This window comes from Opisthocomus hoazin, chromosome 12, assembly GCF_030867145.1.
Source record: "Opisthocomus hoazin isolate bOpiHoa1 chromosome 12, bOpiHoa1.hap1, whole genome shotgun sequence".
In the NCBI taxonomy this organism is placed as follows: domain Eukaryota; kingdom Metazoa; phylum Chordata; class Aves; order Opisthocomiformes; family Opisthocomidae; genus Opisthocomus; species Opisthocomus hoazin.
In genome coordinates this window covers 2296833-2319648 of record NC_134425.1, presented here as the reverse complement: position 1 = coordinate 2319648, position 22816 = coordinate 2296833, and the positions used below count along the sequence as shown (strand labels likewise).

The 22816-nt window shown below is 43.4% G+C and overlaps 1 protein-coding gene across 6 annotated transcripts in view; it reads left to right on the top strand.

The window, feature by feature from the left end:
- The window catches only part of GALNS (galactosamine (N-acetyl)-6-sulfatase), a 53450-nt gene that overhangs the window by 3063 nt on the left and 27571 nt on the right, over positions 1 to 22816 (top strand). For 4 of the 6 annotated variants that reach the window (XR_012765312.1, XR_012765311.1, XM_075433457.1 and 1 more), the window contains exons 2-11: positions 2663 to 2786; positions 4035 to 4109; positions 5166 to 5268; positions 8134 to 8277; positions 10217 to 10283; positions 10397 to 10524; positions 11328 to 11467; positions 12662 to 12765; positions 18938 to 19074; positions 21931 to 22033. Coding sequence is in view for 4 of the 6 variants with exons in the window: in XM_075433457.1 (XP_075289572.1) it covers positions 2663 to 2786; positions 4035 to 4109; positions 5166 to 5268; positions 8134 to 8277; positions 10217 to 10283; positions 10397 to 10524; positions 11328 to 11467; positions 12662 to 12765; positions 18938 to 19074; positions 21931 to 22033 (1125 nt within the window). In the remaining 2 variants the exon portion in view is untranslated. Of the gene's footprint in view, positions 1 to 2662; positions 2787 to 4034; positions 4110 to 4166; positions 4257 to 5165; positions 5269 to 8133; positions 8278 to 10216; positions 10284 to 10396; positions 10525 to 11327; positions 11468 to 12661; positions 12766 to 18937; positions 19075 to 21930; positions 22034 to 22816 lie in introns of those variants that run through there. The other 2 variants (XM_075433459.1, XM_075433460.1) reach the window with 2 other exon arrangements.

Sequence of the window (22816 nt, the reverse complement as noted above, 5' to 3'; positions counted from 1 at the left end):
AGAAGGCTGCGAGGGGACCTTAGAAATGCCTCTAAATATCTTGAGGGTGGGGGTCAGGAGGATGGGGCCAGACTCTTTCCAGTGGTGCCCAGCGACAGGACAAGGGGCAACGGGCACAAACTGAGGCACAGGAAGTTCCGTCTGAACCCGAGGAAGAACTTCTTCCCTCTGAGGGTGACGGAGCCCTGGCCCAGGCTGCCCAGGGAGGCTGTGGAGTCTCCTTCTCTGGAGATATTCCAGCCCTGCCTGGACAAGGTCCTGTGCAGCCTGCTGTAGGTGACCCTGCTTGGGCAGGAGGGTTGGACTAGATGACCCACAGAGGTCCCTTCCAACCCCTACCATTCTGTGATTCTGTGATTCTGTAATGAGACTTCTCAGATCTATAAAGTCAAGCCCATATGCAAGTCTTTTGGAACTGGGGCTTACACACCACCGTACCTTATCTAGAAGTCTGATCATCTTATGTAGCAGTCCATTCATAATGACTGAGCAATTAACTCCTCGGCAAAGGATTCCACTGGCTGGTAAATGTTGAAAACCAGGGCGTCTTGGTGATTTTCAAGATTGATAGAATAATTCTGAAGTTAAAGCTTGGTTTTGTAGCCTGCAAAAGTAGTTGTAGTGATATCTTCTAATGCTAGCAGTGGATGCAAGGGTAGTAGCACTGAACAAGGCACAGCTACGGTGTCAGCAAAGAAACTCCAATACATTTCAGTAAATGTTTCAGAAACCCAAACTTACCTCCTGAAAAACTAAACAAGAAGGTGACTAATTGTGCCATTTTTTGCTCTCTGAACTAGGGGGGGGGCAATACGTTGTTAAAGAGAGGACATAATCACAGATTTGCTTCCAGCTAAAAGTCTTTTCACTTTTGCACCTTGCAGTGGTCTTAGCCAGACGGGCAAGGAAATGTGTCCGTTTCCAACACGTTCAAGGTGCTGCCATCTTCCTGTTTTGCTTCTCTTCTGATATTTTCGTGTCTTCTTTCAGGTCTGTTTGCAGTAGAAATGAGTTGTGTGTTGATTTAAGCTGCTCGAAAAGCTAACAAGGGCGGATATGTGACTCGAAGGGTGGGCAAGCTCTTGCCGCCTGTTTGGCTCCATTTTGCCAGTTCAGCATGGCTGTCTCGCTGTTGTTTTCATAGTGCTGCTACACTCCTGTCCAAGATAATTACCTTGTAAGCCTGGTTCTTCTGGCCAGTTGAGCCTCCGGCAGTCTGTCTCAATTCTCCATTCAGGAATACTTCCCCCCAAGCTGGCATTTGTAATTTTCAAGACGAAAGCTCCTTGGGACAGTGATTATCCCACTCTAGAAGTGTTGGTACGGCATGAGACATATGAGGCACAGATCCTGACTGGAGCTTCTGCAAACTGTTTACTTATTTAATATACTATTCATTAAAAATACATCTCCATGGTCTTTTTCCTTTGATCCTTCAGTACCTTCTGTGACTCTGTCACTGTGTGTGCATTAGAGCAACACGATTTTTTTTTTTCTTTCTTTCTTGATGATAAAGTTACTGAGGAATTGAGAACTCGGGGGTGATCCCGTTGAATCCATTTTGATTCCACATCCTAGTGTTAGGTGGTGCCATTTAATTGCTCCTCGCTCAAACCTCAACAGCCGACTCTGCAGCTCTCCAACAATTTTCTTTTCCAAACTGCACCGCTGCAGTGTAAATGTTAGACTCTCAAATGGGACCAGACAGATGGTTTTCTAAAGATCTCGATACATTACACCCTCCATATCGGTTGCTCACCTGATACGCATCTGTATTAAAGAAAGCTATTGCCTTTTTTAAAGCATAATATAATCTCCAGCAACCATGGTGCCTAATTGCTCATTAAGTTGTTCCCTTCTAGAACCTTCTGTTTTAAGTCACTTACTTTTATTTGTATTATTACCAGTAATAGTTCTCAGCAATGAACGTAGGCAACATGATGGTAATTTTATGGTTCTCCTGGCTGTGTGACCCCTCTGAATTAGCAGGAAGACGCAGGGTGAAGCCACTGTCTTGGAAATAAGCAGAGTGACATATGATGCCTCTGGCAGGTTTCTCTCCAGAGCTTGCTTTTTAAAATAAACACTTTCTCTCTTTTCCTGCAGCACTGCCTGTGAGTCTAGACCTTTTCCTTGCATTTTTAGCTACGTCTGCACAGGTGCATAGATAGACAGAGGCAGCGGGCTGAGCTGGGCTCTTGGGGTCAATGGTCCAGCACAAAGACGCGTAGCCAGGGACTGAAGGATCAGACTTTGCAGCTGTACAACACTGAGCATATCACGTGCAACTTCCTTTTCCTCCCTCATATGTGTGTGCTTGCCAGTCTTCAGGCACTTGAGTAAGAGTGGTTTAAGAGTGGTAAGCATTAGGGTTCTTACCCAGTTCTGCTGTAAGTGTTTGAATGCCTGTTAGCAAGGCATTTAATCTCATGCGTGCCTCGATTTCCCATTTGCCAATGAAAACTGTAATAGTTCCCTGCTTCACAGGGCTGGGGAAGATCATTTTTATCACGTTTGTGAAGTACTCCCTAAATAAGGAGATGAGCCCTATAAAGATTTAGAAATAAAGGAATTACAATAAAAGTGTTATGTGGGCCCAGAAGCATTGTCATTGTGGAAAAGTAAAAGTACTCTTAGATCTTTCGGTGTCTTCTTTTTACAGATGGGTTGGGGTGATTTGGGAGTTTTCGGAGAGCCTTCTAAGGAAACTCCTAACTTAGACCAGATGGCTTCCGAAGGGATGCTTTTCCTGGATTTTTATACTGCCAGCCCCCTCTGTTCTCCGTGTAAGTAAACTTGAGTTTTAAACTTGCATATAAGCATGCCACCTTCTGAGAAGATTGGGAGGTTTGCCAGCATCTGGCATGAACTAGCAACCAAACCAGTGATTACCCTCAGGGCAGAATTTGGATTTGGTGCTTTGATCCTGCATTTTGCTCCCTTTTTATTTACGTTTCGATAGGAAAACCTACAGTCTTCAGTTCATACAAAGCACTGTGTTAGTGATCCAGTCAGTCCAGCTAAAGGGTTTTTTACAACGTTACGGTTTCGTATTCTAGCCTCAGTCATTGCATTTTTTCATCTTTCTTATTTTGGGATAAACAGGCAAAGCAGTATCTAAATTGTTGCATATGTTAATATCTTTCACTATGTACATAGTTTGTACATAGTTTGTCTGATTCCATTGGCTTTGGTGAGACTTTTATGCAAGGAATGGCAGCAAGTTGTGTCCTGTTTTCTACCCTGGTGTCTTGCAAGGTGCTTGGGGAAGGGACAAGAGATAAAAGAAACGTTTGGGTCTGGGAGACGCAGATATTTTTATCCTTATTGTTTTTTCTGCAGGGTGGGTTTTTTTTTTCTTTCTTGTTTTCTCAAACCTGATTGGCAGCCAAGAACTGAAACAAAAATGAGAAATGGGGGCTTTCTATTTGGGCTTTCATTTAGGATATCGTTTGGCAGGGTGCCGATGACGTCCTTGCTCAGACAAGGCATTTAAAATATGCTGAAGTCCTGCTAAGTCCAGTGGTGACACTGCGTATGCTTAAAGCTGAACATCTGTTTAAATGTTTCCTGCAGTCAGGACCTGACTTTCGTTGTCAAAACCGGACAGCTCTTTCTTCACTGTTGCACGACTTTTGTTGAGGCAAGCTTGAAAATTTAGCCTTAAGCATAGAATCAGTTTGTATTACAATTTCCTCTTACACATATACATCAGGTATTCCTTTTAGAATTACTGAGATGGGAAAGCTGCTATACTGACTATTGAAAGTAATTACTCTTCAGCAGTGGGTAATTAAATAAAGGGGCCCGATTTCAGTCGGGCTTGTCTTGGTGTCCTATCAGAACCTGTCTATCTCCATGGCTCACTGGAGAGGGAAGCTGCTGCCTGTTCTAATGTGAGTGATCTTAGTAGCTGACTGTGGCAAAAGGACACTGACATGCTTCAGTCAGTGCATTGTGCTCAGCTTTAATATAATAAGATTAAGATTAAGCAGAGAACGCATGTAAAATAAAACGTTTTTTGTTACTTGCAGCGAGGGCAGCACTGTTGACAGGCCGTCTCCCAGTCAGGAATGGTTTTTACACCACGAATGCACATGGCAGAAACGGTATGGGCTTCGTTCCTCATTTCTTTTCCTCTCTTGATTTCCCTCTGTGCTTTATAGGAAGTTTTGCTTTGAACGAAGGCCTGGCTCGGTGATCTTCCCCTATGGATCTTCCAGAGTGGCACAAAAACATTGCCATGTTAACTGCTGGTAATAAGCGTGAAATTTATTGCTTCCTCCTCACCAAGCAGAAAATGTCCTCAAATTAAGAGACGTAAACGAGGCTGGTTGATCTGTTTGCTTCTGCTGGCTGAGAAGTGCTTCCTCTGGGCAGTCTAATTGGTGTCTGGTGAAAGAAGGTCACGTGGGGTGTATGTTAACACCCAGAGTAAAGAACAAACCGCTTACAGTTTTATTCAGCAGCCAGTTTTCTAACCAGTTCGGCCTTGGCAGTTTTGTAGCACCGTTGTGCCCGTGGTGCCTCCAGAGAAGATTACCCGTTTGTAATGTCCCTGGGTCGATTTTGGTTCCTGCAATTGGTTCCTGTGTGACAGAAGCCGCATGCTTGGACGTGCTTGGGCAAGAATCAGCAGCCCTGTACTGACTCACGCTGTGTATCATCAAGTGTGCTTGGCTATCTCCATCCTAACCAACGTCACACCTTAGAGTGTCAAGGGCCAGAGGACTGTGGACTGTATCATTGCTTTCAGCTCTTGCAGTCTGAGCAAGTTTATCAATCATTTTATTTAGGAAAAAAATGCCTTCATTTCAGAAAACATAAAGCAGATTTGCAACAGTAAAGGCAACTCCAATGCATACCTAAAGCACTTGCTTTCTTTAAGGCCCCTCCTTTCTAGGGTCTCGCCTTCGTTCTGTGATGGCAGCCCCCTTGATTATTGGCCATGGTGTGCGAGTGGGTGGAGATCTCCCTCTGATCTCTCTGAATCAATTTGTTCTCTTCATCTCGTGGCCTGGGAGGACTTCCAAGGGGTGACACGGCTGGGACTTCAAACTAATTGCTATTTCTGATCCAGTAACAGTGCTTCTAATAATGGGTGGCCTTAAGCTGTTTGCTCTAATATTTGTAAGAGTCGGAAAGATTTTGTTTGTTTTACACAGCATACACGCCACAGGATATAGTAGGAGGAATCCCAGATTCTGAATTACTGCTTCCAGAGTTGCTGAAGAAAGCTGGCTACATCAGTAAGATCATTGGCAAATGGTAAACTTATTTTAAGGTCTCTTGCTTTGAGATTTCAGTATGTGTGTGTATGTATTGTGAAGGAGCACCAGAACAACCAGAACTGCAGGGAAAAAATTGTTTTGAAGCTCAGATATCCAGCTTTTGAAATCTCTGGTGGATCTTCCCCCCTGCTGTGATCAGTTTCTGAACTGAGTGTTACCATTGCAAGTACATGCATATATCTTCACAGGAAGAGTTGTTGGGGGTTTTATGTGTGTGTATATATATATATATATTTGTGGACCCTTCAACTCTTTGTGCTTTCAGGCACGTATCACACAATTTAATCAAAAAGCACCAAGATGTTCTGTTGGAACTTGCCTTCAGCACCTACGTGCTTTTAATCTTTGGCCTTTGCTATATGTTGTTTTTTTGTTAATAGTCTAAATTGTGAAAGCTTGTTTTTGCGGGGGTAGAAGTGTGCGGTATAGAAATAGAGATGCAGACATCTCCAGGGCTACATTGGAAATTGTTCATCAAATGTAGAAGGTCAGGGTAGAAGGGCATAGACTTGATCAGGGTGGTTGACACCAGGGGTTTTAGAAGACCTAGAGGGCTGATCCAGTACTCTGTGAGTATTGTCCTTCGACTTTATCGACTTTCGTGGAAGTACAGTATAATCTTCCTAGGGTATACAAAAGAACTTCTGAAAAACAATGTTTTGTGACAGCTGCAAAGAATTGGAAGGGAAAAGCCTGAAAGATATTCAGATCAAACAACCACAGTGGAATTACGAGTGTAGTAGTTGAAATTGGTGCTTTTGTAGCATGAGAATTTTAAATGCGCTTGTGGGCTGTAATGGAATCCCATGGGGCCCTGGGATCTCTGAGCAGTTGATTCAGTTTGGAACAGTGCTATGATAAATAAATGCATAAATATCAACTTCAAAACTACACAGACACCGGAGCAGTAGTGCTTGGTTAACACAGTAATTGTTAATGAAGAGACTTCGGACAGGAGTAGTATCAGAGGGATACTGTTTGGGAAGGTAATGGGATACAATTTATTTAACTGTTTTGTTAACAAGTTAGAGAAGAGTGAGACTGAATTGTGGTTGGATTCACTGGTGCTGCTGAAATTGGAAAGAGAGCAAACTAACCTAAGACGGTGAATTATTTATTACCTCAAATCCAAACAGCAGAGTAGCCATGAAGAATCGGATCAGTGGGCTGAATGCAATAAGATGCAGTTCAGTGCTAATAAATGTAAATTCATACACCCAGGGAAAAGAAATAAACAACACAAATACAGATTGGTTCCAGGCAGTTATTTGGAAAACAGCAGATCTGGAAGGACCTGCAGCTGTTAGCAAGAAGCAGACTAAATATGAATGTGCAGTGCTCTGTCATTGTGCACCCAAGAGCTGTTACCCTGGACGGGACCAGGGAGTGATACTGTACAGCAGCAGTCTCCATCGTTAGTGCACACCACCTGCTTCCTAGAAAGGTGTAAAGAAATGCAAAGTGCAGTAGTTAAACTGGAGTCTCATCCTAGCCGTGCATAGAATTTTAGGGCTTTGAAAGATTTTTTTGTTTTGTTTTCCAGCAGCAGATTTTTATATCCTTTCAACATCCCTTTTAAAAACTTTTCAGGGTGTCCTGTGACAGTGAGTTCCACAGTTTAATTAAGTGTTTGCAAATCAAGTATTTCCCGTGACCGTTTTAAATTTTGTTGCATTTCATTAAATAGCTCTCTATTTTTTATGTCACAAGAGGGAGAGGATAATCAGCATCTCAGTAATTATTTGATACCTTTTTCAGGTCTCTTCCTCTGTAAGTTCTCATAGGGCTTTTTTAGAATGAAATATTTTTTCCTGTCCCCTGCTGTAGAAACGGCCAGGAGTAGCTTTGTATTATCATGTATATAAATGAGGGAAGGGTAGAATCCTGCAGGTCAGACTTGCAGTTATGCCACTGAGATATCAGCATAGCTGGAATGATGATTATTTTCTGTTATAACTCATTTTGGAATAGCTCAGAATGGCACCATGGATCATTTTAGTTCAAGTAATGAATTTTATGCCCCGTATGTTCAGAAGGTGTGCAGAGGGTGATGGCACAAAATGAACAAGTTGCAGATGCAGGCTTGTGAGTGGAAGCTGGAATGGTTAAATAAACATTAAGCTACAAAGATGTCCTTCAGAGACTGGGAGAGGATGGGCGTTCTCTATCTTGAATATAGTATAAATGAAGGAAATGGAGAATTTGCAGTGTAGAAGTTGGAGATTAGAGAGGAGCTTCATCTTGAAGTGAAGGCTGGAGAATTGTCAAGCTGCGTAGTAGAATGGAGCTGTCCTCAGGAGTAGCTAAAGGTGTTTAATGTTCACATGTGCCCGTAAAGAACTCATTCTCATTTACATTCAGGTCTCTCTGTACCATTTTGGTGGAATATATCCTCCGTAAAGGGAATGCAGATATAATGGTACATTTCACAAGCTTCACCTTGTGTTTTTACAGCTTAGTGGTGTATAAGTGACTTGTCGTAGATCAGACTCCTGAAGTAAAACATTATGTGTGTCTTTGCAATGGCTTTGGGCAGTGTAGTCCATCAACACAGATACCAAGACAGCATGAGAGAAGACACCAGCAGAAGGAAATAATGGAAAACAAAGATTGGACAGTAGACTAAAATGGGATATATGTAAGCACTGGAGTGAGTCTGCATGGAAGCACTTGCAAAGAGTATGAGAATGATCAAGATGAAGCTCTGCAGTCATTTATTTGATTAAAATGCTTGAAGTTTTTCTTCTTACGCAAAGATTGTTTTCTTGCATGCCATTCTGATGAGATTATTATTTTCTTCTTTGCAGCAGAATTTTAACTTGTCCTTTTCTTTTGTTCCTAGGCATCTGGGTCACCGGCCCCAGTTCCACCCCCTGAAGCATGGGTTTGATGAATGGTTTGGATCCCCAAACTGCCATTTTGGACCTTTTGATAACAGAGCGCTCCCTAATATCCCTGTGTATAGGGACTGGGAAATGATTGGCAGGTAATTCAGCTACTTGCCTGGTAATGGTTTTTTTCTTTGCTTTGCCTGCTGACATTACAGTGCTGGAAGATAAGTGCTAGCGTAGCAAACCCATTTCAGTGAAAAGGGGTTGGCAAAAACAGCAGCTGCTTCAGAATCAGAGTTACAGACTCAGCTGGATGGGCAGCGATCTACAGGTACTTCACCCTGTGCAGGGGCCTGCTATAGCATGTCAAACATTGGGAATATCCTGCCTCATATAAAATCTGAGACGCTTACTACAGAGTGCCTTGAATATCCTGCAGTTCAGCCATAAGCCAGTGCAGAAAAGGTTCTTGTGAAAGGTCATGAAACACATCAGCAGCCCTTCTGGGTCAGGCCCAAGGCTCATTTGATGCTTTATACGCTGCAATGACCACTGGTAGTGAATGCTTATAGGAAGGGTATAAGAAAGCAGATATGTGGAATGGTCCTTCTCTTGTATGGTTGTTCACCTTCATAGACTGAAGGTTGTGTCCAGATCTTTAATAGCCACTGACTTCACCTCTGTGAACTAGTCTTGTCTCTTTTCTAAAGCCATTCGTATTTCTGGACTCTCCAGCATCCTGTGCCAGGATCTCATCTCTTGCTTTGCCCTCATACTTTTGAACAAGACTTTCCCTCTAGTCTAGGGATGGCCAATATCCAGCTTTCAAGGTCTGGGTGGTGGTTTCCATTGGAGCGAAGACAGAATTAAGGGAGAGCCTTGTGGGAAAACGCACAAGGCAGGCAGAACGGGGAAGGTATGGATTAACCATCACGAGGGATGTGAGTTTCACATCTAGGAGAGGAAGCAAGGAGAGTCCTTCCTGGGGGAAGAAGAGGTTTTGAAGGCAATGCTGGCAGCAAAGTGTACTTACTCAAGCACTGTTGCCTGGGCAATGCCTGCTGCTTCTCAGTTGTGATTGTGGCACTCTGACTTTTCCAGTTAAGCTGAGACAATGCAGACCTACTTCTACGATATCGATGCCCCTCAGAGACTCGGCACAGTAGCTGACTACTAAACTTTATTTTGAACTTCTAAACTGCTTTTTCTAGGAATCCTGTCTTCCTCATCTCTACCTTACCGTCTAAATTTAAAGTTGAAGCTCATTAAATATGAAGCTAGATGTTTGATTCTGAGGATTAATAAAGGTCTGAGTACCAAGGCAAACATGCACATCTCATGTGGACCATCTAGGGATGTGACTGCTCTAGAGTGCCTCCGTCCCAGAGATGTTTGCTTATCCTGTCGTGCCCTGGAGGCTTCCTGTGATGATTTCACTCCACTACTTCTCTTGGAAGCTGGTTCCATTCTGTACTGAAAGACCTCTTTATTCCTTCTCTTCCTGTTTGTAATAACTTTTTGTCTGTTTGCGTAACTACATTCTGTGCTCCAAGTCTGCAGTCTGTGCCATTCTTGTCCATTCACTTTTGGGCCTGGTATCATCTTATTTCGCTTGCTGTTATTCTCTGGAGGATTACCCCCCACCCTGCTTTGTTTAACTGGTGTCTAAAGATACTTCTAATGTAATGTTTTCAAAGCAGCCCAAGTTCTGATTCCAGGATTGCTATCTTTCACTGAAAGTTGTTGTATACTTCTGCAAATTTTACTCACCCGTGAAACATCTCTCTACTACTACTCTTGAAGGAGTAGTGGCATAAGATCTTAAAGCATACTACCCCTATTCTAATAGCTTAACAGTGAAAAGCTGGTGGCTCAGCTGTGTCCAAATCTTGCAGTCATTCATTCGGATCTAGCCATTTCACTGCTTTCTCCTATAAGAAAATTATGGTGACATTCTTTTTAGTAGCTGAAGAGAATCTGCTGAGTAGCATCAGTGACCTGCTTGTGTAAGCAATGGGAGCGAGAGGAAAGCCTGTTTATGTTGTGTATTCCTTAGGATTGATTATTTTTTTCTCTGATTCATTCTATCTTAAGATATTATGAAGATTTCAAAATTGATCTGAAGACGGGTGAAGCCAACTTGACTCAGATCTACCTGCAGGTACTGTATTTTTAAATGCTGGTTTCTAAACCACAGTGATTTTATGCTTCTTTTTTTGGAGAGATTTAGATGGCAGAGGATGATTCCATTAAATTCATTTTTATTGTTTACAGGAAGCTCTCGATTTTATTAGCAAGCAGCAGGCTAGCCAGCAGCCATTCTTTTTATACTGGGCAATTGATGCTACCCATGCTCCTGTTTATGCCTCCAAACATTTCCTGGGCACCAGTCAGAGAGGACTGTAAGTTTTGTTTTTGTAGGTGTTGATTTTGTTGGGTTCTTTTTTTCATTAATACCTTATGCTGCAGAAACAGAAAACCTAAGCAATGTTTATTATATCCAAGTATATAGATCGTTTCTCAAAAGTGTATGTCTGTGCTGAAATACATTAGTTAGCAAGGACTTTGTTTGGATTAATCTTAAATAATTTTGCTGTAATCTGAAATGAAGATCATGTGACTAAAATGGGGGAGAAGGGGGAGTCTAAGCTCCTTTGCCAGTTGTGTGAGTAATGAACTGCTGTATGTGGCACGAACGGTTTTTTGGGAGGCTTTTGTATGATTAGTGCCTGTTTTAAAAGCCTATAAATCAGACCAGCAAGTAGAAAAGCATGCATGAAAAACAGGAGGCAAAGAGTTCTGTAGGTATTGCAAGCCTTGCTTCTGACAGTGCAATTTCAAGCCAGCATCCATAAGCAGAACTATGTTATTAGCTTCAAGTCTACGGCAGACTGGCTTTGCCTATATTTGAGAGCTTTATAGCTAAGTTTATATCAGTTGCTGGTCTCTGCCCAAGAGTGGCTCACATCTGAACAAATTCTGACTCTTAATACCCAGGAGAGGTTGCTCTCTGCAGGGGGGGGACACAGGTTGCAATGAGAGTGGAAAACTTTATTACAATACCTGATGTATAAGAGAAGTATTGCTGCAGCGCAGGTATAAATTACATCCACTGAAGGCATTGTGGCTGATTGCAAGGTGTTATGCTGTGTGACACTTTCCCTCTTTTGCTGCCTTTAATGTTTTGCATCTACTTTTGCCTTAGATATGGGGATGCTGTGCGAGAAATTGATGATAGCGTTGGAAAAATCCTAAAACATCTTCAGAATCTGGGTATCAGTGAGAACACTTTTGTGTTTTTCACCTCTGATAATGGGGCTGCTCTCATTTCAGCTCCCAAACAAGGTGAGTCTCGGATGAGCAAACCCGAGCTGGGGTTGTGAAATCACAGCCTAAATCCCTGTGTCTGAGGGAGAAAGAGACCCATGCCTGGGGTTATCCGTTATGCAGTTAGGAGAAACCTCAAAATGCAGAGCGCTGACGTTTAGAGTTAGCTTATGTGCATTACTTCTGGTCACTGTTGGAGGAGGTGTCCTTCTCTCAATGGACTTTTGGCCTAACCCAGTGTGGCTGTTCACCTGTGTGCATTTCTGCTTTGTGCTCAACTGTCAGGGGGTGAATATTTTTTAATTTGTTTGGGACCACACACAATAACTTAGCAGGGTGTTTACTCTCCATCTGCCAAATGCATATTTGGCTTTCTGAGTAATTACAGAGAGTTCAGGAGTCCCTCCTTCTTCAGCTCCCATGCATTATAGCAAGAAGAAAAAGTATTTTTGTTACTTCACAATTTTTTTTTTTTGTTAAAATGATTGTTTTGCTCAAACAGAGTCGTTGCAAATTGATTTTATGACCCAGTCTCTGCTATTTGGAGGCAGGCTGTCTCATGGTTATCGGACCACAGAGCAGGTAGTATCCTGAGTTCTGATTTCAGCTGAGCCACTGTGTTTGACTGTGTGTGACCTGGAATCAGTCACAGGACCTCCCTGTTTGGTCCTCAGTAAGCTTAGCTAAAAGGCTGGGTTAAAACTCAGGCATTCCTGCAAAGCACTTGCTGTCACTGAGAGTGAACATTCAGGGAATGCATGATAATTTTTCTCATTCTCATATCTGCATCTAATACTGCTCTGGTACTTTGAAAGGATTATGAAAAAAAAAATCACTATTTCTGCCTAAAAGTGTCAGATTTCCTTTAGTTAGAAACAACAGTTAACATCCTTAAAGGGAAGGAAAATGTCAGCAAAGTATTTTCTGTTTGTTTGGGGTTTTTTTCTTTGTTTGGTTGATAGCAAGCTGTGTTTAACTGTCACTTTCTCCCTGTGCTGGAAAGACACTCCTAAAATTTCATCGTAAAGGGATTTTTAAAAAACAAACCAACCAAACAAAAAATCCCCAAAACAACTCTGGACGTTTTATTTGAAGGATTTATGCAGAAGTGAAAATTAATTTAAAACTAGCTGAAAGATTTCCTGGATGACAGTGTCCCTTTGAAATATGATATTGACATATTGTGTTTTATGGCTTCTTTTCCTTCTCTAGGAGGAAGCAATGGTCGTTTTCTTTGTGGCAAACAAACCACGTTTGAAGGTGGCATGAGAGAGCCAGCTATTGCCTGGTGGCCCGGACATATACCTGCAGGAGGGGTGAGTATCCGCTTTTAACAATTCTGATCAGTCTGAAGAGGACTGAAGTGAATGGAGTGATTCTTGCTGGGTTCGGTGGGCTTTGGATCAGACTTTTTAACATGCCCGATGTGTCAGTCCAGGCGCTTGTCTAAATAAGGAGCTGAATACTGCCCCTAGAGAACGATGCCATTCCTGTTCATTTTTGCAAATTCACATTTGGAGTGCCTACAATCAACGCTTCTGTGAGCACTGAGTGGTCTGGTCTTTTTGTCTTCCTGCTCTATTTAAACTCTTCGGTGTTTTGGACCACAGTATATTTAGTGGGTTACGTGCTTGAATAAATTGGAATATAAAGACAGATTGCTGATGTGTGTCCCAGTCTAGAGCAGGAGTGTGTTGCCCACACACACTCTGTGCCCTGAAGTATCAAGTGATTTGACCTCGCAGCTCTCGCTTTGCTGTTTGATAAAAGTTCCACTTGGGGAGGTCTGGATACCAGACTATTGCTCTTTTCTGCCTGTACACAAATTCAGATATGATCACTTCAAAATAATCCTCCAGTGGCACTACCAGCCTCTCTTGTCCCACTTCTCATTAAAGAAAGACGCAATCAATTCTTCTGCAGGCAGGGTTCACAGTAAATGATACAGATTCCCTCGCCTTTGTGAGCATCTCTCATCCCTGAAGAAAGTGATACTTCATTAACTGGGCGCTGCGCTTAAGACTGCAAACTATTCATAAATCATTTTTCTAAGTTGCATTCCTTTTCAGTGGTTTAATTGAGTCAGTGTAATGATAAATTGTCATTTACATTTAGGAGGAAGCCAGCAGATAGCTTAGATCTGCAGCTGAGGGCAGAAGGGTAGTTTGGTTTCGTCATTGTTAAAGAGTTCTCAAAACCTACTAAGGATGTTTTATTTTTTTTTTTTTAATTTGAAATGAAAACAATCTTTTTGTTTAAATTTAAACATTTCCATAAAGCCTTTACAAGCCAAGTACAACAGCCTTGGGCTAACATATGAGAACATGAAACTGAAGCTGACTGTTTTGTTTTCCATGTCCAAACTGAATAATGTGCTAAAAGTAAACATGCATTATAAATGGGGACAAGTAAATACCAAATTTTAAAATTCTTTCCATTGTAGTAACTCTGAGGATAATTAAGAACATGAGTAGAGAAATCATTGGGCCTGCTTATTTTCTAACTGTAGCTGGCTGGTACCCCTCTCACAGGTAATCCTTTGCATGTAGTGCAGCAGTGAAGCTTTATGTGGTGCAAAAACGTTCTTAGTAGCCTGGTGTGATGCATGGCTTCCTGCCTGAGGCCGCAGCCGAAGCTGCCGTCTGAATTCCTGTGAACAGTCATTTCTGATTGCATAGGTGGGTGGACTGACCGCCGCCGTGCTGGCATGAGCCCGTGCACGCTCAGCGAGCTGGAGAGTGTGCTTAAGGCTTATCGGGCAGGTACGTGCCCGAAAATCCCCTCCTCCACGACTGCTGATATCATCCTTGGCACTTAAGCACGTGCTTAGCTTTAAATCCTTCCTATCCTGGGATTGAATTCACGATGCTGCCTGCCAAACGTCTGCACGTGCAGGTGTTACGCTGCCAGGTGCCCTCCTGGACTCCACTCGGGTACCAAACTCTGTCCCCAGGATGTGCTGCTTTGCTCGGAGTTAGACCCCCATAGGATGCTACTGATAAGTAAACGTGTGATAGCTGCTTATACGTCTTTTCTGCTTGTGTTCTTGCCACCGAGGCTCCGGCACTGGTACCCACAGCAGCACTGACCGCAGGTGAGAGGTTTGGCGTTGCTTCTGTCTAATGCAGCTCACACTACGTTGGCCTGTAGGGCACCTGTAGTCATTGCTTCATAATTGCCTCTTTCACTGGCATAGTAAGGGAACAGACATGTGTTTGCTAGTAACATTTGTGGCTTATTTTCTGTATCTTACAGAGTCTGTACCTTCAACACCTTCTTGGCTGCACGTTTAAACTAGTCAGCCTAAGTCCTGTGTAGTCCAGGAATCTGTAAAATATGGGGGAAACTGCTCCAAAGTCTCTCGTTGCTCTTTCTTTTCAAAAGAGTTGAAGCAAACAAAGGCTTGGGAACCCTGAACCAGGGTGAAAGCAGAAAGCTCCTCAGGAGTGCCAAGCGCAAAGCTGAAGGGTCAGCTCCTCCTTCCCGCGCTGGGGTTGCTCCCAGCGCAGTGGTTGCTCCTTTCCAGCCGTGGACGTTTTGAGGAGCAGGCGGAGGGGCCAACGACCGTTTCAGTTGGCACAACCGCAGCCAGAAAAAGAGAACTTGTGTCCCTGGCCAGTGAGATCCAGTTATTGGGTGGCAGGCTCATCCCGCTGATGGGCTCTGGCAGTTTATTAATATCTTATTGATACACAGGATTGGGGTTTTTTTTTGTTTCTGTTAAAGGGTACATTTGTTTGCTTACATAAAGGAGTACCTTTTTATTTAAACGAAGTTAGGTGACAGGATTGTGAACAGGACATTGATGGAGGTTGGGATAATTGGTGCAGTTGGCTGATTTGCAGTTTTTCTGGGGGAGAGGGATGCCTCGGGAGCGCGTGTTGCTCTTGGCATCAACATTCAGTTATTCTGGTCCCCCATCAGGAATATTTATTCACACACAAACAGCCTTTCTGCAGTTTCCTCCTCAGCTATGTTTTCCAGGTGAATTCACAACAAATCAGCATTTCAACATTCCCCACATCACATCTGCCTTCTGGAAGGATCCAGCTGGTAAAAAAAAAAAAAAAAAAAAAAAAAAAAGGACTCATATTCTGTTGGTATTTGAATCCTCCTCCTCTCTTCCCTCACCCTCCTCCCCTTCCTCTCCCGTGCCTGCTTCCTGAAGGAGAAAAGAACATATCAACCCAAAGACAGCATTGCAACCTTTTCTTCACTATCTCCCATGGGGCGTAAATTGAAATTGAATTAGACAGGGATATCAGGTCTGCTCGCTGTGATAACTGTAAAAGGATTTTATTTAAAAACACCCTGACATTTGTTCACCCAGTTTCAAATATTTAGCTTTCCTCCTTTCCATTCCTGGCAGGGGCGACTTTATTAATTGTCGCCTTTGATTCAGAGTTAAAGCTTGAAAGCACTGATAACAGCAGTGGTGACTATTTCTTCTAGCAACGTGGCCCACAGCAAAAGGATTTCATTTTCTTAAAGACGTTATGTGTATACTGAGAGTTTATTAAAAAGAAGGGGGGAAGGGAGGGGGGAAAAATCCGTTCTTACGTGCGTAATACCGGCTGTTTCTCACTGATACGAGCAGTATCTGATCTCACTCTTTTTTTATATATTATTTATTTTCTCTGGGCTGTTGCCCTCTCTGGGTTTTTCTTTTTCTTTTCTTAAAAAAAAAAAAGAAGTAAATGGGAATGGCAACTGGAATGAAAGAGCACTGTTGACAGGAGAAAATGGTAATTTTTTATTTTCCTCTGAAAATACTTCAAAGTTTTATATAAATATTAACCTTTTTTTTTTTCCCCTTCTTCAATGTGGTGCTGCAGAGCACAGATAAATCCAAGTGGCTGTGGCATGGGCATTTAATTTCCTTAAGAAGTTTTCTCTGCTTCACGGAAAAATGTTGTCTGAGACCAGAAGCGTAATGGGATGATTAAAGAGAGTCATCTACATCTGGTTATGGTTAATAAGGGCCAGTACAAGAAGACTGCGGTGGCCCCACAGGATTGTCACAAGGCGATGTATAAATTAGGTGATATTAGAGGCACGAGTCTCGGGTCAGCCTCTTGCTGCCTGTTATCAAAAGATTGAGGCAAGGGAATGGAGCGACAACAAGAAAAGTGACTTTTGGATCTGCGTTATAAATTGTGAGAGACCTAATTACAAAAAGTCTCAGGCACCAGTTTGCCCGCCTGCTCCTGACGTAGCAGTTGTCAGGGAGCAGGCGTGTGCCAGATCTCCTCTTTATTAGACTCTCAGCTCTGCATATGGTGTTCTGCTGACCCTGCAGCTCTCTGAAGGCATGCTCAGGGTAAATTAGCCAGCAGATGAGCCTGCGAGGGACTGAGCATCTTTGCAGAGATGCTGAGCGCTCGTAATCCCCTTTGACTTCAGAGGGAGTGCAGCGTTCCCAGCACCCGTGGCTCATGAGGCTGTCCAGCTCTGTGAAGTGTGATGGTTTGATTTTGGGGGGTTTTTTTGAACCTATGTGTACTGTGGTTTTTTTAATGTCAGTCTTTTTGGCATGCATGTCTGAGACCGGAGAGGAGCCTGTGCAAGGGGACAGTCCAAGGAGCATGCAGCACTGTCCCACGGTTAATCCCGTGGGCGACACAGCCGGCTTTGGTTCTCCCCAGTGGTCCACATTTGCCGAATGGGCCCGGGGAGAGCAAGAAGCAGGGTTACCCCCTGAGAAGGCTCCGTTCTGTCTCCTGCTCCCCATCTGTGTATCAAAGATCCGCATCCTTTTCTCCATGCAGAGAGGGAACTCCATGCGTACATCTGCTTTTTGTGAGGGCTTTGTGGGCTCGTCTCTATTTATCACTGCTTCCAAGAACAGGCTGAGCACGACCTCTTTCAGGCTGCCTGCTGCAGCAAGGTCCATGAAGAAGGCTTAACCTCAAGTGCCCGAGACCTTCTGCAAGACCTGCTGGTCTTGGTCAACTGATCCAGCTGCTTTCCTGGGCAAGGGTTTCCGTGGTCAGGCTTCCCCTTGTGCTGAGAGCTTTGCGCTTTGATTTCTTCTTAAGAGTTGTGGAAGTATTGTGGCATGCAGCTTTAATATTATGTGTTCCTGCCAACACCTTTTGATGAATGAAAGCCATTAAAATTTGAAATTACTGTAATCAAGTAACGTGGTATTGTAGTGTTAAACTTGTAATCAGCCCCCTGCATGTTGCTTTCTCCAGTTTCTTTTTTTTTTTTTAACTTGTTAATTCTTCCTTTAACTGTTCACTTTTTTCAGCCCGGTCTCTTAATAAAAGCCTTAGTATCCCGGCAAAAATAGCATTTTTCCTTCAGTTTTTTTTTTTTTCTAGAGCCAGCATCTCACGAAAAATCATTTGTCATGTTATATGTTGTGGTATTTAAATAATTAGCGACAGCTTGCTGGCTGGGGTCTGTTTGTGCGTAGAAAGAGGATTCAGAGATAAAATGTCTTTGATAGTCCCAGCATCGTAATGTTCGCACTGACGTTCGCAAGGCTGCTGCTAGGACTTGGATTTCAGTCAGAAAGTGCTTCTGTACTTACAGATGTGGGCTTGTGTCAGATGGCTTCTTATCTCCGAACAAGTGGTGTGGCTGAAAAGGCTCTTTTCACGTCGCGCCTCGTGCTGGTGCATCCTGGTGCAGAACAGTCTGGCTTTTGATTTGAATGTATCTGCTTCGGTTTAGCGTGTCGCAGGCTAATTAAACATCCTGCAGCACATAGCTGTAGCATACGACAAGCAGGGTGGGAGCAAAGATTCAGAAAGAATCAGTCAGAACAGACTTTTTTAGATTTTTAAAATATGGATAATTAAGACCAGAGAGATAAGTATGGCGTCCAATTAAGGAAGAAAAAAAAAAAAGGCAAGGGAGGGGGGAAAAAAAAGCTTGCGCATCTCCATTGGAGCCAAAACCAGATGTTTTTCTCCCTTATTAAAATATATACTAAAAATACCACAACTTTACAGTTCTTGAATTGTTGGAAATGGTTTGCAGATGAAGTCATCGAGCTCTTTTTGTTATTATCCATCTATCCCTGTGCTTTCTGGGAAGTCTGTCAGGGTATTCTGGACTCCAGTGATGACCTAGAGAGAGAACAAATCAAGGACTTTTTATTTTCTTGGTTTAAGTGCTGATTTTTCAATCCACAAATGACTTGGAATTTGCTAAATTAAGTTCAATTCTGTGAAAACACGCTCCTGTAAAGTGAATGCATAGAGAGAAGGGAGAAGAAAGAGAGGAAGAAGAAAAAATGAACCAAAATGCAAATGCGCCCTGGAAGTGGAGAAATACGGATCATGTCCTTTCCTTTATTATTTTAGTAGGAGGTTTGCTGGTGACTGCAGCCTTGTGAAGGGAGATATTCTCAAAAGCTGCTTAGCCGAGAAGGAGGTTCAGAAAGCAATACTGCTGCTTTGGTGGAAACCAGCCTCTTTTGTTTGGGCTTATACCGAAAGCAACATTTTTGCAAATGCCTTTCTGTTGATTTTTCAGGTCAGTCATCAGCTGGGCAACGTGATGGATCTCTTCACCACCAGCCTCTCCCTGGCGGGACTGCAGCCTCCCAGTGACAGACACATTGACGGCATCGACCTTTTACCTGCCATCTTGCAGGGCAAGCTAATTGACAGGTTAGTTATGAGCCCAGAGCTCCGATTCTTGCCTCCGAATGGAAGTGATGCCAAATTTTGGTTTATTTTTTAAATCAAGTTTACAGAAATACTTTATAAACTGAGTTGATGTGTCTTTGCTCCTGCTCACTGAAGTGGGGTAGCACCAGAGCTTTACGCTGTGTGCTAACTCTCTGGTGGTGCAAGCAGGGGTGGGATTTCCTGACATACAGCGGAGTCTGGGGACAGATGAAAATGTCAGCAGGTTAGCAGGGATCCCTGGAACAACATATGGCAATAGGGGAGATGAAAGCCTGAGAACTGTAGCCTGGATAGGGGAGAATACATTATTTATTACTGGAAAAACATCTGAGAGTATGCTGGGTCTTTATCGCCCCTGCTTGAGAGACGTTGGAGGTAAAGGCTGGGCGGCTGCGATGATGTGGAATCTCACCTCCTCCCAAGGTCCTCTTTCTCTGGATGCTGTTGCAAGAATAGATTTGGGTTAAAGACCTAGGATCTTTACAGGCATGGCGGGGTGCTGTCAGCTGTCGGGCACAGGCACTGAGATCTGACAGCAGATACCCTTGGCTCTCTCGTTGGAAGGGTTGCAGGTCAAGAGAGGTCTTGTAGTTATGATTTTGATGAGGAATTTGGTAGCCTGGGAAATCCAAATACAAACGTATTCTTTGTGAGGTAGCGAGGAAATATATGCATGGAAAACATATTTGAGTTCTTTTCTGTGTTGGATGTGAGCCTTTGTTCTGTAAAAATGCTTTTGTGCCTGTTAAGCAGAAGCATTGCATACAGTATTACCTGAGAGCTCAGCCAGTGGCTGACGTGAGGCGTTGCAGGTTCCTCAAGCACAGCCTATCCCACCTTTACTGCTGAAAGTTTTTAAGGCTTCTTTGTTATTTTAAAAGAGAATGTCATTGCAGTCACCAACCCCTTGGAACTGGTGCTGTTTGTGTTACAATAGCAGTCACTCAAGGCACATCCATGGCTTTTTCCCTTCTTTTTTTTTCCCTTCTTTTTTTTTCCCTTCTTTTTTTCCCCCTTCTTTTTTCCCCCTTCTTTTTTTCCCCCTTCTTTTTTTTCCCCCTTCTTTTTTTCCCCTTCTTTTTTCCCCCCTTCTTTTTTTTCCCCCTTCTTTTTTTTCCCCCTTCTTTTTTTTCCCCCTTCTTTTTTTTCCCCCTTCTTTTTTTTTCCCCTTCCCCTTCTTTTTTTATTCCCCTTCTTCCCTTTCCCCCCCCCTTCCCTTCCCTTCCCCCCCCCTTCTTCCCTTCTTTTTTTTCACCCTTCTTTTTTTTCACCCCCCTTTCTTACCACCCCCACCCAAACCTGACCAGGTCACAGTTCCCACAGCCTCCAAAAATTTTCCAGGGGATGCAGTTGTTAAAAAGGAAAAAGTGAACAGGGAAGAAAGAAATCGGTAATAGCAGAATTTTGAGTACAAGCTGTAATCCTCTTTCAAAGATGGAAAATACTTTTTTTTAAAAGTGAAAACCTAACCCCCACACCTTCAATCGAAGGGACGCACAATAGCTTGTCACGTAGTGAGCCTTATGGCAAGGAAAAAGGAGACTGGCTTATTTTGTGGTATGTTTGTTTGGGCTTTTTATTTAGTTAATGGGGCTGGCGTAGATCAGGTTCTGCATTTTGGCAGAACTCTCGAGCTGCCTTTATTTCACCAGCGTTTCAGGTGCGTAAGGATGCAGGAGCAGGCACTGCTGGCAGCATTGTTCACGGGCAGCGCCTGGTGACAAACGAGAAAAGCTCATTTTTTTTTGTGCAAGGAACCCGGAGGGGAGGCTACAATTTTAAAGTAGAAGAGATCTAAGGCCACTCCTGACATTCAGATGTGGAGATTTTAATCTTATCTTGTATTTAAGGACCGTTTATTCAAGGTGGCATCACCAGAGTGAGTAGGTTTTGCCAAGTGGCATCTCTGAATGAAAGGCAGAGATGTGTGTACCCTACCGATAGTGATAAACGGCTTCACGATCCTGCCCCGTCAGCAGCCTGAAACAACTGGAGAGAGCTGACTATGTCTGATGTCCCTGTCCGATGAAGCCACACCAACAAATCAAACCTCTCTCCTGCAGTCATTTTTTATACTGTTCCCTCAAAAAACAAGAGCACGTTATTGGGGAAACCGACTGGAACGTTGCTGGGATGCCCAGCATGTACATGTGTGCAGACCAAATGCTCTGAGTAAAGTGCATTTCTGAAATGTATATTTAATTAGGAGGAAAACCTCTGGGAAAAAATTGCAGTTTTCAGTGGTATGTTTAGATGATGCAAAGGGAGGTTTTGGGAAAAAAAAAAAATGGACGGGAGTTAAAAATAAAGCATGTCTGGCTGCCAAGTTTTTCCATATGGAGTTTTTCTGAGATGGCGTCCAGAACAGGCTAGCATCTGGTGTCCTCCCCGGCCACCCTGTCCATGTGACACCAACGGCACGTAGCTTGGTGCTGCTGTAAAGAGGAGACTGAGCGTCACGGAGTCTGTGAATCCCCGTTTCTCTCACGCATACACACGCGCGCCATTTCTGAGACATTTGGTGTTTAAATCCGCACGCTCTGTAGGAAATAACAGGGTCTGATAGTTCAAGGATTAACAATCACTGGCAGCCAAGCTGTATAATGTTTCATTCTTGCGCGGTGTGAGCTCTCAACTTGATGAACACTTTAAAAAATGTTAATTGAAAAGCTGGCGGTGGAGACTCTTAGGAGGCAGCCTGTTTCTGCCTGATAGCCGAATCGGAAGCCAGACGACATTACAGTGTTTGTCTCCCTTATCAGCCAGGCTGCTGCCGTGGTGGCTGCCCGGCTTGGCGTGTTGGTGGTTCTCATCCAGCTCTGCTCTCCTTCTCAGGCCCATATTCTATTATCGTGGCAACGAGATGATGGCAGTGAGAGTCGGGCTTTACAAGGCTCACTACTGGACCTGGAGCAACTCCTGGGAGGAGTACAGCAAGGTAACAGCTCACCGACCTGCACCCTGGTCTCGTTGGCTCTCCTGAGGAAAAATAAACCTTTAAAGCAGGGTTTTAAACTGAGCAATGTCGCTGTGCACTTGCAAGCCAGCCTTTTATTCACAGTCTCTTAAGAGCTGCCAGATCTGCTGCAGAATCTAAGGGGACTGGTGTCACAGCACCCCTCTGCTGAAGTCAGAGACAAGCAGAGCAAAGGAGCCAGGCCCGACTTGTTTGGGGGGGTGCTCCCTTTAATCAGCACTTAACACCCATTAATATTACGCTTCTTTCCCTGCTGAGTTCTGAGCTTTCGAGTGTACCCTTCCAAAGTTCGGAGTCGGCTGCCGAACTGATCATGTCTCTCACAATTTCCAGTACAGAAGACCTGGTGCCCTGAACTATTTAAATGGAATAGGGATGAGTTGGTTGGTTTGGGTTTTTTCCTTGAAAGGAAAAAGGAAAGCCGTAGGAACCGCACAGTGGAAAGAACAGCAGTTTTTGAAAACAGCAGAGTACATGTGTTTAATCTATTATCAGCACTTTTGTGAGCCCGTATCATACTATGAGATGTTTTACATTTTATTTGCCAAATAGGCACAGCTTTTGTAATTTCCTGGCTGATCTTCTCGCAACTGGATGTTAAGCACTATTATTTTTCTTCTTTTGTATCTTCCTTGCCTCAGACTTGGGTACTAAACTCTGGGGCATTTCTTGAATGGCAGGTTCACACATGTGCCTTGCTGATTATACCTTTAGACATGAACTAAATTCGTTATGGCACAGCTC